At 55.5% G+C, this 16177-nt stretch overlaps 1 protein-coding gene across 1 annotated transcript; it reads left to right on the top strand.

Annotated features, from left to right (window-relative positions):
* Positions 1-9777: 9777 nt before the first annotated feature.
* CDC42EP1 (CDC42 effector protein 1) lies at positions 9778-15954 on the top strand. The gene is made up of 3 exons (XM_042890456.1): positions 9778-10066; positions 12282-13105; positions 13780-15954. Exons 2-3 carry the CDS (start codon positions 12670-12672, stop codon positions 14574-14576), a joined length of 1233 nt encoding a protein of 410 aa, XP_042746390.1. The 5' UTR covers positions 9778-10066; positions 12282-12669; the 3' UTR covers positions 14577-15954.
* The last annotated feature ends 223 nt before the right edge of the window (positions 15955-16177 follow it).

The raw sequence follows: 16177 nt of genomic DNA, 5'->3' as shown, positions 1-16177 counted from the left end.
AGGCCAGGTTGGACGGGGTCCTGGGCAACCTGATCTGAATGTGTATGTTTGGTGGCCCTGCTAGGCAGGGGGGTTGGAACTACATGATCCTTGAGGTCCCTTCCAACCCGGGTGATTCTGTGATTCTGTGATTCTGTGAGATTCCAGCTGGTCTCCACGGTCGACTTCAGAGAGCTTGAAACCACCCCCCCCTGAACCATCTCTCCCCATACTGGCTGCCCAACACCACTCGGTGTCACAAAACCTCTCAACAGTTTTGTTCCTCTGTGGAACAAATGCTCAGAAGATGTCGTGAAACAGAATTCTCGACTCCAGCACGGTCTGATCACTGTCTCACACCAGCTTAACTAACAGACGCAAAAAATAAAAAAACACTTTTATTTTTCCTACTATCGCTCACAGAGCTCAGTGCTTACATCAACAGCCTGTGCAAAGGCTCTGGCTGCTCATCTCCCCAACGCTTCTCTGGGCCACAACAGGACAGCAGTGGTTTCCTCTCTCCATGGCGGCGCAGATGTCTGCAGAAAAGGGGAACAAGGCCTTCATGGCAGGAAGGAAATGCACACATGTGTGTGGAGATAGGAAAACAACCGAATGCTTCCTTCAGTATTCCTCCCACTCACGCACACACCCATTGCCTGGGGCTAAAAGAGGGAGAAGCATGTGGGAGCTCCTTGGTTAGGTGTTGGCAACACATCTCCGTCCTCATCAGGGCATCCAGGTGTGTGGGGTGGCAAGTGAGAGCTGAATTAGAGCAGGCTTATGGGATTCAGTCACTAAGGTGGGCTTCTTTGCTCCAAAGCTGCCCCATGGCTAAGGGCCTCCATGTCAGCAGGCTGGGACTGCATCCCAACTGCATTTCAGCTGCAGCACACCGCAGCTCATCAAACCCACCCAGTTTCCCTCGGTGCTTTCCTTGCACGCTGAGGCTGCAGCCACCAGAGGTCAATGTGACCACATCAACCTCAGCCAGCTGGTGGGTGCTGCACCAAGCCCTTTGAACTCTAGGATACCAAACAGATACTGTTTTCCATCTCTGGCGAAATAACCGGGGTAAATTTTTACATAAGCCAACATGCACAGCCCCAGTGCTATCCTGAAAAACGGGAACAGAGAATGAAGCTCTCCCCAGCTAGCATCCCACAAACACTGTGCATTGATACCCTGCCACTTCTCCATGGTTCTTCAGGACCCCACAAATGTTTCGGCCACTCCAGGCACATCTCCTACTGCTGGTTTTGGTGGCACTCAGATGCTTTACACCAACCTCAACCCTGCCCTGTTAGCAATAGATGGAAACAGGGTGTCTGTCCTTCCTGACCATCACTGCTACTCCCTGGGGCACGAGGTCTGTCACAGGGAATGAGGTCTGCCACAAATACAGGCTGACTGAATTAAATGAGTAACTGACCCGCAGCCAGAGGGCAAATGGGCCAAAAGGGCAGCGTCATCAATCTGTATTAGAAGTCAGACAGGGATGATGGCACTGTGCAGAACAGAAATCAATATGTCTAGATAGCTCTGTAGCATTCACCTGCACTCCTGCACATACCAGTTATCTTCCCTCCACTCCACCTATGTCCTCCCCTAGACCTCAATCAGTGCTGGAGAGGCTCTTTCCATCTCTTTCAACCTATTTCCCAAAAGGTGATCTAGCTGCCCAGACTGAGCGTGCTTCTACCATCTCATGTCAGCTCAAGTTTAGAATGGGAGTGAAGACAAACCAGAATAAAAATCCCATCTTGTGTTGGCAGAGCAGCTGAAGTCACTGGCACTGAGACAGTGAGAATTACAAGCAGCAGCTCAGATGCCATCATACAAACTGGCTGTGAATAATCTGAATTCAGAAAAATAAAATATCTCCAAGAGATCAGACACTTCTCTGGGAGCTCTGCTTTGACCACTTCAAAAATACCGCTGGTCCCCTGTGCAGCTTGGAAAGAAAGAAGGAGAATATCATGCAAATACCACTTTGATCATCTCCTCCTCCTCCCCAGGATGGTCAAGGTCCCAAGTGGCTCCTCCTTTAGTGAGGCACTGGAACATGTTACCCAGAGAGGTGGTGGATTCCCCATCCCTGGAGACATCCAAGGTCAGCCTGGAGGGGCTCTGAACACCCCGATCGAGCTGTGGGTGTCCCTGTTCATTGCAGGGGAGATGGATCAGATGGCCTTTAAGGGCCCTTTCCAATTCAGATGATTCTATGATTCTCTCCTAAACATGGACATGAGCACATCTTGGGGTCTCTGGCATCCAGAGTCCCCAAAAGCAACTGTCGGGCTGAGATTGGCCAGATATTGATGGAGTAGAGGCAGGAGGGGACTGCCATCCCAGGAGAAAGGACAGGATTCATGTGCCAGAGAGGGAAGATGCTGCTTGCCCAGGCCACCAGCAGATATGTTCCTCTGGGTAACAATCTTTGCCCAGTGTTTGTCGAGCCTCCAAAAGCTCTCTGCTGCTACAGTAGCTGGGGCTTTAAGTGCATGGGATGCCAATGTATATGAGAAAGCACATTGTTTTTTCTCCTTGCAACTCACTACACCTTCAGCAGAAACTGCCAGAGGTAAGATCCCTGCTCACCTGTGCACCTGGCCTTGTGGTTCATGGTTTGGGTAACAAACCCCAGCTTGCTGATTTCCAGCCTCAGGAATACCTGATTGCCCCAGGCAGAACAATGCAAGTGCAAGAGACAGGCATGCAGAGATATTAGAATTACAGAATCATGGGATGGCTTAGGTTGGAAGGGACCTTAAATTTCATCTAATTACAACCCAATGACCACCTAATTGCTGGGGTTTCTGTATGGCAGGACCAGGACAGGACTTTTCCTCCATGGCTGAAGAACAATCCTGTCCAGGATGCAGAGAGGAAAAGAGCTGTGCTCCAGCTAAAAGGAGCCAAGGAGCCAAGTCTCCCTAGAGATGGAAAAGAGCAGCAAAGTGCCACCCACACCTGTAACACTGCTGCAGAGCCATAGGGTGGCACCACCCCACCGTCCTAGCCCTTGGGGGAGTATGTGGCTGGGGAAGTGCCAGGGCCAAGCCCAAAAGCTTTGGGTCAGCATGGCCTCATTTTGGAGCTCTTACAAAGGACGTGGGGAGCTGTGCCCAATTCCTGCCATGCAGATCAGATCTTCTAGGGCTCCTTGCTCCTTTCTGCTGGGGCCCTTCCCAAGACACTCCACCCTGGAAATTCTGGACCTACACCAACTCCTGTCCTTTAAGGGTGCCATAACTCCCCTCTGCTCCCATTGGTATTACCTATTGGGATGTGCCCTCCAGTGGTGGAGAGCTAGAGGTGGGTCTGCACAGCTCACCCCTCAGCCCACATTTGGCATTACCAAGGGCTACCAAGGGGATCCAAAGCTGACAATCTGACAAAAGTGGTGCAGATCTGACCAAAGCCAGACTAACTGAGTGCTGGAGGTAAAGGAGCGAGCACACCTGGAACCTTATTTCCTTCCATGTACCACCAGGGCTTCCAAAAACAACCTGCAGGATGTGGCCCTAGGTGACACAGGAGGTTCCTGCAGTCCTTTTGCGTGCTGAGTGCTGGAGCCATCCTGGTTAAATGCTGTGTTATATGAACGCTTCCCCTACGCATTCCTCCACACCTGGCATTCCCAAAGCCAACACATATATATGGGATGCAGTAAGAGCCATGCCTCACTTCCTTGGGAGTCTGCTCCAGCTTGCCCTCCCTTGACCCAAACTCAGCAGCCCCAGCCTCTGGCTGGTGCAGGAGCTGGATGCCCACACACCCTGGGGTAGGGTTAGGGTTAGCCAAGACTTCCTGCAGGGATGCAATCCTCAGCTCTCGCTGGAGCCTGCCCAAGAGCAAGGCACTTTCCAAGCCCTTTCCCTTTCTCGAGGGTCTGTGAGTCACATAAACAGGAAAAGCCTGGCTCTCCCCCTCCCCCTCTCCAACGTGATGCAAGACCCCGCACTGGGTGGCTGGCCCCCACGGGAGGAGCTGCCACAGGCCCCTGACCTCCAGGCTATGCGTTTCCTGCAGCAGCTGAGAAGGGAGGTGAGGCCCCTTCTTCCAGATGCTGGGGCTGGGCATAAGGGGGCTGCTGCAGGCCAGCCCAGGGACGTAGAGATCATGGTGGTCCTCCTCCAGCAGTCTGAGGATGCAGAGATGCCAGATGTCCTGACAGAGATAGGAGCATCCCTGAGACCTATCAGAGGAGAGTGTGGCTGAAATGACAGGGTGAACACAGCTCTCCAGTCCTATCCCTGCAAACCCTTCTTTATCTCCTGGCACTTATTTCTGAAAGCTCTGCGGTCTTCCCTCCTAAAACCAAAGGCATCCACGCCAGGCTGGGAGGGCGTGCACACATGAGCAGAGCAAAGCAGAGCCCAGAGCAGTTAACCCTCAGCAGATGCAGCTCTCTGGATGGCAACAATAACCCAGCTTTGCTGAACAAGAGGCAGATTTGCCATCCCAGGTCGCCATCCATGCTTTCCCACCAGGCTCCGTGCCAGCCCCAGCAGAGGCAATGAGTGGTGCCTGCTCCTTACTGCATGGCCAGAGGCATGGAATGGCATCCCCAGCTCAAATCTTCTCACATGCCTCAGCACTGATTTCCACTCTGCCCTGGAATGCGCCCGGCAGCAGCATGTGGGAAAGTGGAGTCAGCAGAGACCTTGGATGTGTCAGCTTCCATCTGAGTAAACAAGAGGAGCCCTGGCAAGCATTCAGCCCCAAGCATCCAAGACCTTGGGAAGGGGTATGGACATAGAGAAGTGCTTCTTTCCCCTTCTTGCTCAACCCCTATAGAACATCTCCTAACTTCTGCAGTACCCAGAGAACCTCAGGTTCTCGCCTCGCTTCCTCTTACCCCACATGTGGAAAAGCAATGGCCAGGGAGAGGCAGCTCCAGCACAAGGCGGATCGAACACTGACAAGGAGGACAAGAACGGTCTGGTATGGAAGGGTTGGTTTTCCAACCTGCAACACACACTCATCCGTGTCCCTTGGTCACCAACATGCTGGGATGCCAAATTTGTCCCGTATCATTCCTGCAGGTTTCATAGGGCCAAGGACAAGGGAAGTGTTGCCCCATTGCCACCTCCTACCTCTCCCTTTATCACCTCCTCCATAGGGTGTGCTTACATGAGACCACTCCTGATATCAGGCATAGGGTGCAGCAGGGCAGAGGGACATGCTGGGAAAGTCAGCCTGCATCCAGCCAGCTCTCCTGGCGTTGTCCCCAACTGTCTCCTTGGGGCGGACGAGGCCATGCCTCCTCCTGGCCGGGAGCCCGTGTCCCCTATCACTGCTGGCCAGGCGCTGACGCCAAGAGAATGAGCCATTGTTTCCCAGCCTCGCAGCCTCTTCCTGTCCCCGTAGGGCCCAGAGACAAACAAAAGCGGAGCCAGACTCTTTGGGGAGGAGGACAGGCCTGCTCCCCTCCTCCAGATCCCGCAGCAGCCCCACAGGCAGCAGACAGACAGACGGATGCCCGCCTTGGGGGAATGGGCAGGGACACCCCTATTTTTAGCTGCCTCTGCACCCCACCCCCTTCCTTCCGTGGACAAAAATATGCAAGCTCGATGGACAGGCAAAACCATTAGGATTAAAGAGCTGTCCAGGCCCCATTTCCACCCACTCCCCTATCTTCCCTTGGAGCAAGGCAGGTTCCTCTTGTATGGTAATCCTCTCAATCCACGGATGACTTCTCTCTCCATCCCCATTCTTCTTTCCCTATATCCCCACAGTGCTGCCTTCTTTCCACACATCATGCCGTTCCTCATCCCCAAGCCTTGCTCCCAATCATTTCCATGGACATGCCACCCCTGGGGACCTGTTCCCTTCTCTTGGGACTGTCAGCTCCTCTTTTCCTTCATTCCTTTGAAATCCCACAGAATGCTCCCCTCCTCATCCAGCAAAGGGCCCATGCCAGCAAAGGGCACACAGACCCACAGAAGCCCCTCTATGCGGAGATCTGCTTCTTACTGCAGAGAGGAAAGCTGAGCCCACCCCCAAGTCCCTCCTACACCTCCTTAGGTTTTGTGAAAAGGAACTGGAGAATCAGGTGGTGGGAGATGTAATATCCATATTTAAACAGATATTTGCATTGCCTTTCCCAGTGCACGGAATCACAGAGGTGTTTCCAGGCTACAGGCAGCTGTTCTAGGATTGCTTCTGCTTTATGCAACAACCCCCATCCCTCTCCCTGCTGTGTCGCAAAGCACCCCTTCCTTCCCTTCTGTGCCAGAGTTTGCATCTCCATCTTCAATCCACAAAACCCCCAAGTCCACAAGCATGAGGAGAAGGCCATGGGCAAAAGGAGGAAGAGGATGAAAACATTTGGGATAGGAGGAGATAGGCAGAGGGCAGGGAAGCAGAAGCCTGAGAACTTGTCCCTACCTCCTCCTGGGCTTTGGTAATCCCCAAGGCTTAATATTCCTGTCCCAGCTCCCCAGGAAGAAGCACCCGTCCCTTTGCAAACCCAAGAGCAGGATGTGGTTGATCCTATTCTCTTGGTTTCCCCTGTCCCAGAGCATAAATGGACTCTTACAGTGTCAAAATCAGCCTTTCTCCTGTGAGCGCCATTCTGCTGTCTGCTTTCCATCCATGGTGCAGCACAAGGATCCTTCTCCCAAGCACCATCACCAGGCTGAGGGACCGCCATCCCAATGGAGAAACCATGGGGTGATAGCAATGCGGTGTCCACAGAGCAGGGCAAGCAAAAGGGTACCTCACTGAATTCATCCATCACCCATCTTGGGATGTGCTACCATCCCAGCCTGCTCATCGCAACATCACGGTGAATGAACCTGGACCCACAGTGGGATGCATATCCTCCTGGCCCCCCATTGCAGCAGGGGCTGCCAGCAGCACCTTTCAGACCATGCAGTATGCATCCTCATGATTGCCGTGAGAAGAATGGAAACATCTGGAAGTCGCCCACAAACGAGCAGCACTCCCAGTTAATGAGGAAATATGAGCCGGGGAGCCTGGGCAGCAACAGGATATGGGCTGCTGGTGTGTGGAGCGGGAGCCCCTTCTCGCCTGCCCTCCCCTTCACAATCCTTCCCCAAGAAATTTCCAGGGATGGGGCTCAGGAAGAGGTATAGGTAACCAGGGCTGGATGCCCCATCCCCAGGTTGGGGTGTTCTCACTAAGTTCTCCCAAAGCAAAATGGAAGAAGAATCTTCATGTCCTGAGAAAGGTCCTTTGCTGCCTTCTCCACCACACCAGGACACCCCATGTCCCCCCCAATCCCTCACTCCCTTCCTGTCACACCAGCAACACTTCAGCCCTGCAGTGCTCTGCCCCAGGGGGAGAGCATCAGGAGGAGAGGGGTCAATTTGCACAGCCCCAACTTTGATGTTGCAGGAATCAAAGCAAACATCACCAGCACCCCGGGAAGCTGCAGGGCCACTCATCTGCTCAAATGATAAGCTGGATAGCCAGTCTCTCTCCATCATGGCTAGACTGGTAGCACTGCCTGGGGTGTTGCAGAGGGATGAAAGGCAGAGGTGACTCAGGGTAAATGAGGCAGCTGGGTGTCTGGGGCAATGGGGCTGGGAGGGGTCCAGCCATTAGCTATCGCCATGGGCACCCATGGGTTTTGCAGTGGCTCTGCAAGACCATCCAGACCCACCACATCTCTTGCAAGAACAAACAGGGGCAGATTTACAGCAGAAGGGGAGGCTGGGAAGCAGGTTTATACAGATACACTTTCCAGGCAGCTGAATAGAAAAGGAGGGGGATTAAGGAGGAAACAGCCCAAGCCAGGGTATAGTGGGGCTATTCACATCACTTTGTGCCCAAGGGTTGGGATGAGGGCTGAGTCCTGGAGTCAGCACATATCCTACAGGTCTCCATCATGCTTCAATGTCATCCCCAAAGGGACAGCTTGGCTGGCACAGACACAAAACCACAAGGTTCGTAGAGCAGGAGAGGGGGGGTTCCAGCTGCTTTCCTGGAAACAGAGCACAGCCCAGTGCACAGAGATGCTCTGAGTACCGGCGAGGAAGAGAAGGAGAAGAAAGAGGAGGAGGGGGCGAGCTACAAAGAGCTGAGCATGGCCCCTGCCCCATCTGGAAGAGATTTGTTCTGCATTCCCCAGCGGAGTCAGCTACCACTCCCCTCTACAGCCCCTGCTGCAGGGCACTGGGATGGGACTGGGGGCAGAGATGCCCTGGGAGATTGCAGAGGGAGAAGAGCTGAAGAAAGCACCTTCCCCTGCCTTTTCCATCACCTGTTTGACTCCCTCTGGGTGGAAGGTGCCCACTACAGCTCTGGCAAGTAGGGGTGAAGTATCATGAGTTCTTCTCCTTTCCCCACTGTTGGCATAGCTCAGCCCCTGTCACACCTGAGCTCCCATCACCCTCCAAGCTACAGGCCCTCTAGATATACCCCAAAAATTGGTATTTTAGGGGTATTTCAAGTCCTGTACTCATAACCAACATCACATCTGGCCTTCATGGAAGGCAGAAATTGCAACCATTCCATTTCACAGGGCAGAAGCCTGAGGCTGAGAGGCTGATGCTGTGCCAAAACCCTACAGCTGCCTCTAAGCAATGAGCGAGGCAGCGAGCTGCTCTGCTCGCAGCCTCTGGGAAGTGGCATGAAGCCTATCTCCAGCAAAGAGCTTCCTCTCATTATCACAAGCAGCACACGCTACAGATAAACATTGGATTATTCACTGGGAAGGATAATCCTCGAGAAGCAAAAGTCAGAAAAGGTTCGAGCCAGAGAAGCCACAAGTAGTGGTAGTCCTAGGTGAGAGGCCATGGTCTCCTTCCTCCAGAAGCAGAGCTGTATGGCCAACAACATGTTGCCCATCCTGCCCAAGGCCACTTGAGCCAAGTGAGAGGCCAGGCTCCATTTCAACATCTCTGCAGACTTTTTGTCGTTCTTCAAGCTTCACCCCAACAAGTCCCATCTTGCCTTCACCAGCAGAGCCACCTCCCTTCTCCTCCATGGGTTGGGTGCAGTGCTGGTGTCTGGTCACACACTCCAGGAGAGCCACTGAGCCTCATCGCTAGGCCATGGGGTCACCAAGGACACAAGCAAAGCTGTGTCCACCAGTGTTGAACTCCTTGGTGGCACTGGTAGGGTCTTCTGTCCTGTGACCATCAAGGGACAAAGCAATGAATCATGGAGGGACGCAGTGTCCCATAGGTGGGCAGAAACTCATGCCACCTCCTCAAGTACACCTAGTGCCACTTCCACGTGGTGGCACCAATATAATGCTTGTCCCAATCCCATAACGCTTGTCCCAATCCCATAACGCTTGTCCTGACCCCATAATACTCGTCCTGACCTCTTAATGCTTGTCCTGAGACCGTGATGCCTATATGACCCCCCAGGGTCAGCCTGCAGGGAGGCTCTTAATCTGCCAGTGCTCACCCCAATATTGCCTGGAGGTCCCGGTATGACCACACATTGCAGACTTGGGGTCTCTCTCCCCATTTGATTTGGCAGCTCTGTATCGTGGGTACTGGGGACTTCCCATCCAACATGGTCTGGAACGACCCCATGTTATCACAGAGGTTTTCACACACCTCAAGCAAACTCCTTTCCTTTGCCAGCCTTCTCCAAGCAGTTTAGCAGAGGCCTGGGCTTTCCCCTTCCCCCAAATTCACCCGGGGAAGCAGGAGGCAGCCAATGCTGAAGGAAAGGAAATGGCACTGGGGAAGCAGGGCGGCGGGGGAAGGAGGAGGGGGGGAGCGGGGGGGAAGGCAGAGAAGTTCCTGAAGTTTTCTGTCCTGGATAGTTGGAATAAATCTCATTTTCTCCGGTCTCCGTGCCGGGACGAGGATTGGCTCGGTAGTGCCGCAGCCCGCCCCCTCCTTCCCGCGTCCCCTCCCCGCCAGCTTCGCTCCCTCGCTCCCGTGGCACCGGGGCGTCAGGCACCCAAAGAGCAGCCTGGGGAGCCAAGCTTGGGGGGACGGGCGTGGGAAAAGGGGGGCGCACCTCCCCTTCCCCGCTGGGACGCAGCGCCGGTTGTCCTCACAGCCAACTTGGAGGGACGCACGGAGAGCGTCTCCCAACTTTTCGGCCGGAGGAAGAGACAAAAAAAAAAAAAGAGTGGCCAAAAAAAGAGGTATTAGTATACTAATTTTGGTATGGATGTGCGGAGAGATGGGGGGTTGTATCGGAGGAGAAGGGGAGGGGGTTGTAAGAAGGGGAGTGAGGAGGTGGGAAAAGCGGGAGGGGTGGCAAAGCGATGGGGACGATGGGGAAGGGGAGGATGTGGAAAAAGAAAGGGAGATGGCAGGAATGCGACTGGAAACGGGGAGGAGAGGAAGGAAGGGAAAGCGGGAGCAAAGAAAGGGAAGCAGGGAAATGAAGGGGACCCAGGGATGGGGGAGAGCAGCAGAGCCCCCTCCTCATTGCTACCCCATTGCTACCACTCTCACCCCAGGAAGCTTTAATTTGGAAGTTCGAGAGCGCAAGAGGGAGTAGGGAGGGGATGGCTGGAAACGTCCCAGAGCGCCTGCTTGGAAAAACACCCTTGTTATAGGCAGAGATATAAATATATACATAACAGCAGGCAGCACAGAAGCTGGACTTGGGATCGTTCATCCACTGCTAGGCGCTGCTCCAGGACTGTGGGAGAGCCCCAGCCCATTGCCCCCTTCCTGCCTGCATGGATCCCAAAACCCCGTTTCTTCCAGTTTTCCCTGTCCCAGAACAAAGTGAGCAGCTGGAGGAGACTCTGCCTCTCCTTCTCCTCCTCCTTTGGGAAGAGGGAGTTTTCGGCGCTTGGGAAGGCTGGGAAAGGCTTCCCGGCCGCCCACAGCCATTTCCAACCTCATCCCCCTTGTTGAGACCACCCCAGACTTCTCCTCTCCCTCTCTGGAGCTTGTCCCCTTGGGGTGTATGCTAAGAGAGGAGGAGGGGGGAGGAAAGGGGAAAGAGGGCTGTTTTCAGCAGCTCTAGCCAACAAGACATCTGGATTATTTTCCCCCCCTTGCTGGTTTCCGCTCTTCCCAGCGAGCGGAGCAGCTCCGGCCATTCCTGGCGGGTGGAAAACCAGTGGAAACCAGCCGAGCTCAGAGGGGACACAGGGCGGGAGGAGGAGGAGGAGGAAGCTCCCGGCCATCGAAGTGAGGGGGCTTCCCGCAGCAGGGAGCTGGGGAGGGGGAGGTGGACAGGCCAGTTAGCTGGACAGGGCTCCCATTGCCCAGTGGAGGAAAGGAGAGCACGGGTCAGCCTTTGCCCTGGGAATCATGAGTTCCTGCAACACTTGGGTGGAGGGAGGGCAGAGACGTAACAGAGAGCCAAGGATCCCCATTGAGGGTCCACAGACCTGGGAGAGGTGTTCTTCCCCTCCTCCCAGCTCCTGTGCCTTGTGCCAGAGGAACACGTCCCGCCACCATCCTCCCATTCCAAACCTTCCTTGTGTCCCCCACTCTTGAGGCTTTGCACAGCCACAAGAGCCATGGGACTGAGGATAGGCAGGAAGCAATGCTGCCACTGTCCTAGTGTCCTCACCAGTGCCACCAAGGGAGGCAGCCAATGGTGGCAGCCTCCCCGGGGGGAGGTGTGTTTTCCCTTCCCAGGCATTAACCCCTGGCAGATAAGAGGGGCCCCGGGTGAGCAAACAAGGCCAAGGCAAGGCGAAAACACATGTTCTGACAGGAGAGCAGCCCAGTGCCCAGGGCTCTCTGGCACTTGCTCAAAGGTGACATGGGGACGCAGCTAGCAGGCAGAGGGCATTGCAGGGGGAGATTGATGGAGATACAACAATGGGGTCTTCGCAAGCAGGGGCTGAGTTGTGTAGGGTTTGTGCATCTGCCTTTGGCATCCTGACCACCACACACTGCTGGGGCCACACAGATCCCAGCATCCTCCTTGACATCCTGTTCCCCCAGAGGCCATGCAGCCCCACGGTCATTGCCCCAGCACTGCAGGCTCCAGCACCGCCTGCCTCCCCCCATGCTCAGCTGCTGCATTCTGCATTCACGCCCCAGCAAAGCACCTTGGGATCCAGCCAGGGAAGGACAAACAAACCAATACACAAATATTGCATTTTTCCCTCTCTGCTCCTCCTCCTCCCTGAGAACTGTGCCATACCTCAGGCCTCACCCTCTCCTGAAGGGTTTGTCTGAGTAGTGAGAAGCAGGGAGAGGTTTCTCACCCCATGGGGCAGGGCATGGGGAAGAAATCCTCAGCCAGGATTGCAATGGGCAGAGGGAAGGGCACATTCTTGGGGACACTTCCCCAAGGCCAGTCAGCCCCATTGCTCCCAGGGGAAAGCCAGTGAGACTGGGAAAATTCTCTCCAAGGACTTCACCTTTCTTCGTTTTCTTTAGGAAATCAAGAAGCTCTCCCAGCCACCCTGCAGCTCCTGGCACCCACCTGTGCAGCAGTTCCCAACATCAGATCAGCTTCCAGCAGCATCTGGGATGGCCACAGACCCTCCTGGGGACACCTACTTGCCATGACCATCGTCATCACCGGGTGAGAAAGTTTCCTGAAGAACTCACTTCTGCCAAGGCCACCAACTGCTGGGACATCCCCACGCTGGGTGACTTCATGAACGTAACGTAGAGCAGGGACGCAGGGGCAGGCAGCATTGCCACCAGATCAAAACCAAGGCAAGGCGATTCGCACCTCCTGGTGATGGGGATGTGACACGCCATCCCGTTGCTGGAAACTGGTTTTGGGTTCTTTGGAAGGTGTGGAACAAGGAGGATCAAGATGAGCCTGGGGAAGCTGCCAGTGCTCAGCTGGGTGTCGGGCTCCCATGGCAAGCGGCGGCTGAAGTCGGAGCTGACACCAGACATGATCAGCCCACCGCTGGGAGACTTTCGGCACACCATGCATGTGGGACGTGGCGGGGATGTCTTTGGGGACACCTCCTTCCTCAGCAACCATGGCGGGGCTGAGCCAGCCAAGGCCAACAACTTTTTTGCCCGCACACTGCGTCATGTCCGACGGACACCACAGAGGAGACGGGGCAGCGGGAGCCAGGCAGGAGCATCACCCGAACCCCCGGCCATCTCGCCCATCATCAAGAATGCTGTGTCGCTGCCACAGCTCAATGAGACAGCATATGACAGCGATGGCGGTTTGACCAGCAAGTACTCCTTCAAGAATGCCTCAAACAGACTCTCCAAAGCACACCAGACCTACGGTGAGTGCAAGGATGGGGGTGGTAGCTGATGCCCAGACACCCTTATGTCCCACTGTGGCAATGCCCATGCCACAGCACAGCCATCTCCACCTCCGTACTGAAGCCCCCAGCAGCCCCCAGGTATCCCAATCCCTTCATCTCCATGCGTCCCTCAAGGGTCTTTATCCCTCCCTTTCCTGCTGTTCCTTCATCCCATCCCGCTGGCCAGCATTCAGGAAGGCCCCATTTGGAAGGGATGTGGGATGGGTGGATGGGACAGCTGAGGGGATCTTCTCTAGCCTCATAGCACTGGGCTGTGACTCAGCTTTTTTCCAGAGGCTGAGGCCAAAGATTTCAGGAGGGTCTGGGTGCCTGTGGCAACCAAGGGACATGGTTGGGCTCAGAGGGAAAGGCAAGCTGAGGCAATGCTGCCATCTCCTGGTCCCACCCACCCTGCTGCATTCCCACCGGCCTTTTACCATGCTTGCTGCCCACCAGGAGACCACAGCCCTGGGCTTTGGAGATAGCACCCCTGGGCTACAGTAGTGTGATGCCACTGGGCCCTATAAGGGAGGTAATCTGGCCAGTGCCACCAACCTCTACTGGCATCGGCATCCCTTGTCCCATGGCCACGTAGGCTTTGTCCCACCGTGGCACCCTGGCTGTACTCACCAACCATCACTTCTACTTTGCAGGGCTAGAGTCTGGGTTTTGCACCATCCCTCGTGTCCCTCGCCTGGAAAAGGCTCAGGAGAGCACCTTCCCTGGGGAAGAAGAGCTGGATCGCTCAGACTCCCTGCTCTCTTTCCGCCTGGACCTGGGGCCCTCTCTCATGAGCGAGCTCCTCCAGGCAATGAGCTTCTCTGAAACCAATGGGAATCAGGTAGCAGAGGATGGCCAAGACCCACCTGGCAGCTGTGTGCTCCCACATAGTGAGGGAACCAAGGACGGAGACCCTCCAGGACCAGACACATCCCATGGAGAGCTGAAGGCAAAACCCAGCTTCTGGGACCACTCCGGGCAGGCCGGCTCACTTCTGGGACTGTCCATCCGTGCCAATGGACAGGCACATGGCATTGAGCAGCCCAGAGAGGATCCAGCACAGGCCTCGGCACCAGGGGCAGTGCCCGGAGGGACCCTATGGCAGGGGCACTGGAATGACTGCTCCATTGAGGCAGGAGAGTTCGAGCGGGCAGCCCAGGTCCTGGCTCGCCATTATGGGGGGACAAGCACCCCACGCAGCTCAGAGAAGGGTGAGGGTGCCCGGCAAGTCTGGACACGGGCTGCCTGGGAGAGCCCCAGCAGCAAATCGTGGCAGCCACAAGTAACAGCAGCCAGACCGTCCCCGGAGGACACCTGGGACCAAGGAGAGGAGGAGGACGAGGAAGACGAGCTCCCCAGCCTGCAAGAGGGGTACGTTGGCACCCGGGGGGGCCGCAGCAATTCTTTCGAGTATGCCGACGAGGAGGAGGACGATGAAGTCAAGGTGTGAATGGCCATCCCATCATCACAGCCCCACTTCCAAAGACATCAGTGCGGTGGTCATCACCTTCCTTCTTATCCCCCACCTCTGGTGGCAGACCCAGCAGGCAACTTCCTGGCCTTCACCTTAGGGCAGCAGAGTGCAAGGCGGGCAGGAGGGGGCCCCATTTCCCACAGGGCCCCCAGGTCTGGCAGGGTGCTGCAAGGAGGGGTGAGGGCTGTGCACTGCACTGTGCCAAGCTACAGCCCTTCTCTTTCCCTATTAGATGCCAAACAAACATTCCCATGTGCCAAAGAAACCCTCGAGCCCCTTCCCACCCCAGCCCACATCCCCCCACAAGCAAACGATTTGCTCAGGAAAGGAAGAAGTAGTGATAAGCAGGGATCAGAGAGAGCCCACAGACACTGAGCTCGATCCCTTGGTGCAAAACCCTGCCCTGAGAAGGTAGGGGTGACCATGGAGGTGGCAGTGGCAGCCATGGAGGTGGCAGTGGCTGCACCAGGCACCCAGCCAGCATTCCTCTTGCGGTACCTTCCCCTTGCCTCCTGCTGCTGAACATCACTGAGGAAGTCTCTTTGTCCTTGCAGGGAGTCCCCTTGCAGCAGGGAGGGGGAGAAACTTTGTGGTTTGCCAGAGGTGAGACTGTCTGGGCACCAAATACTGCCTTAAGAACTCCCTTCCCCTTCAACCCACCTCACAACAAGGAGACTCCCTCTCTGCAGCCATTATTCCCCACCCTTGTCCCTCTACCCATTCCCCCCCAAACACCCCTCTTTGCAGAGTGCCTTGTCCCAAGGACACACACGGAGGATGCTGAGTGCCCCTCTCTGAGCATCCCCGGGTGATGCAGCCACCCTGGGACAAGCGGTCTCCACGATGCCTAGCACAGAAGCGCCTTTGTGCCGTGGTGTGGAGCCAAGATGTTCGGGGGCTGAGGTCACCAGAAGGACCCTCACAGCACCCTCCTTGTTCTCCGGGACAGACGGGGGTGTACAGTGGGGGGAGATGCCATTGGGCTGCGCTCCTACGTGGCTCACCCGCCGCCTAGTCCTTTTGCAGAATAAAGAGGCTCCAGCGTGCGCGTGCTATACGTGGGAGCCAGGCAGTCATTGCAGGCAGGTTAAGGGCAAGCCCTCCTCCCTCAGCCCCCCCCAGAGCAGTGCCAACACGTTCCCAGCTCCAACCATCAGCACTCAGCAGGGCCATGCAGGGTCAGCATCCAGCCCGTGCCAGGGAGATGGCTCTCAGGATGAGCTCCCCCTGTTCTCTGCTTCTTGGACTGTGGCACAAGCTCCAGACCAAAGACCTACGTCTGTGAAACAGCCTTTCTGCCCCCACTCTGTACCCCGTGCACTTACTGTCCTTATTAAAGCAGTTTTGATACTAACTTCTTTGGTGCATCCCTCCCTCAGTTGCAGCAACCTTATCATCTTCCCTCAACCACTTTGGTCGAGCCACTCTGATCCCTGTGGGATTTCCCAGCACCTCTCCTATAAGTTGGGCTTGTTCAGCCTGGAGAAGAGAAGGCTGCAGGGAAACCTCACTGTAGCCTTCCAGTAATTGAAGGGAGCTTATAAGCAGGAGGAGGACTGGCTTTGTACGCAGTGTGA

The sequence above is a fragment of the Lagopus leucura genome, unplaced genomic scaffold (assembly GCF_019238085.1).
Source record: "Lagopus leucura isolate 7727_CA_CO unplaced genomic scaffold, USGS_WTPT01 Super-Scaffold_100159, whole genome shotgun sequence".
NCBI classification, from domain to species: domain Eukaryota; kingdom Metazoa; phylum Chordata; class Aves; order Galliformes; family Phasianidae; genus Lagopus; species Lagopus leucura.
The sequence above is the reverse complement of the archived record's forward strand: the minus strand, read 5'-3'. Positions and strand labels throughout refer to the sequence as shown.

Coding starts and splice junctions, on each gene's coding strand:
- CDC42EP1 (XM_042890456.1), top strand. CDS start 12,670: ATGAGCCTGGGGAAGCTGCCAGTGCTCAGCTGGGTGTCGGGCTCCCAT. Junction 13,106..13,779: donor CAAAGCACACCAGACCTACG/GTGAGTGCAAGG, acceptor TCTACTTTGCAG/GGCTAGAGTCTGGGTTTTGC.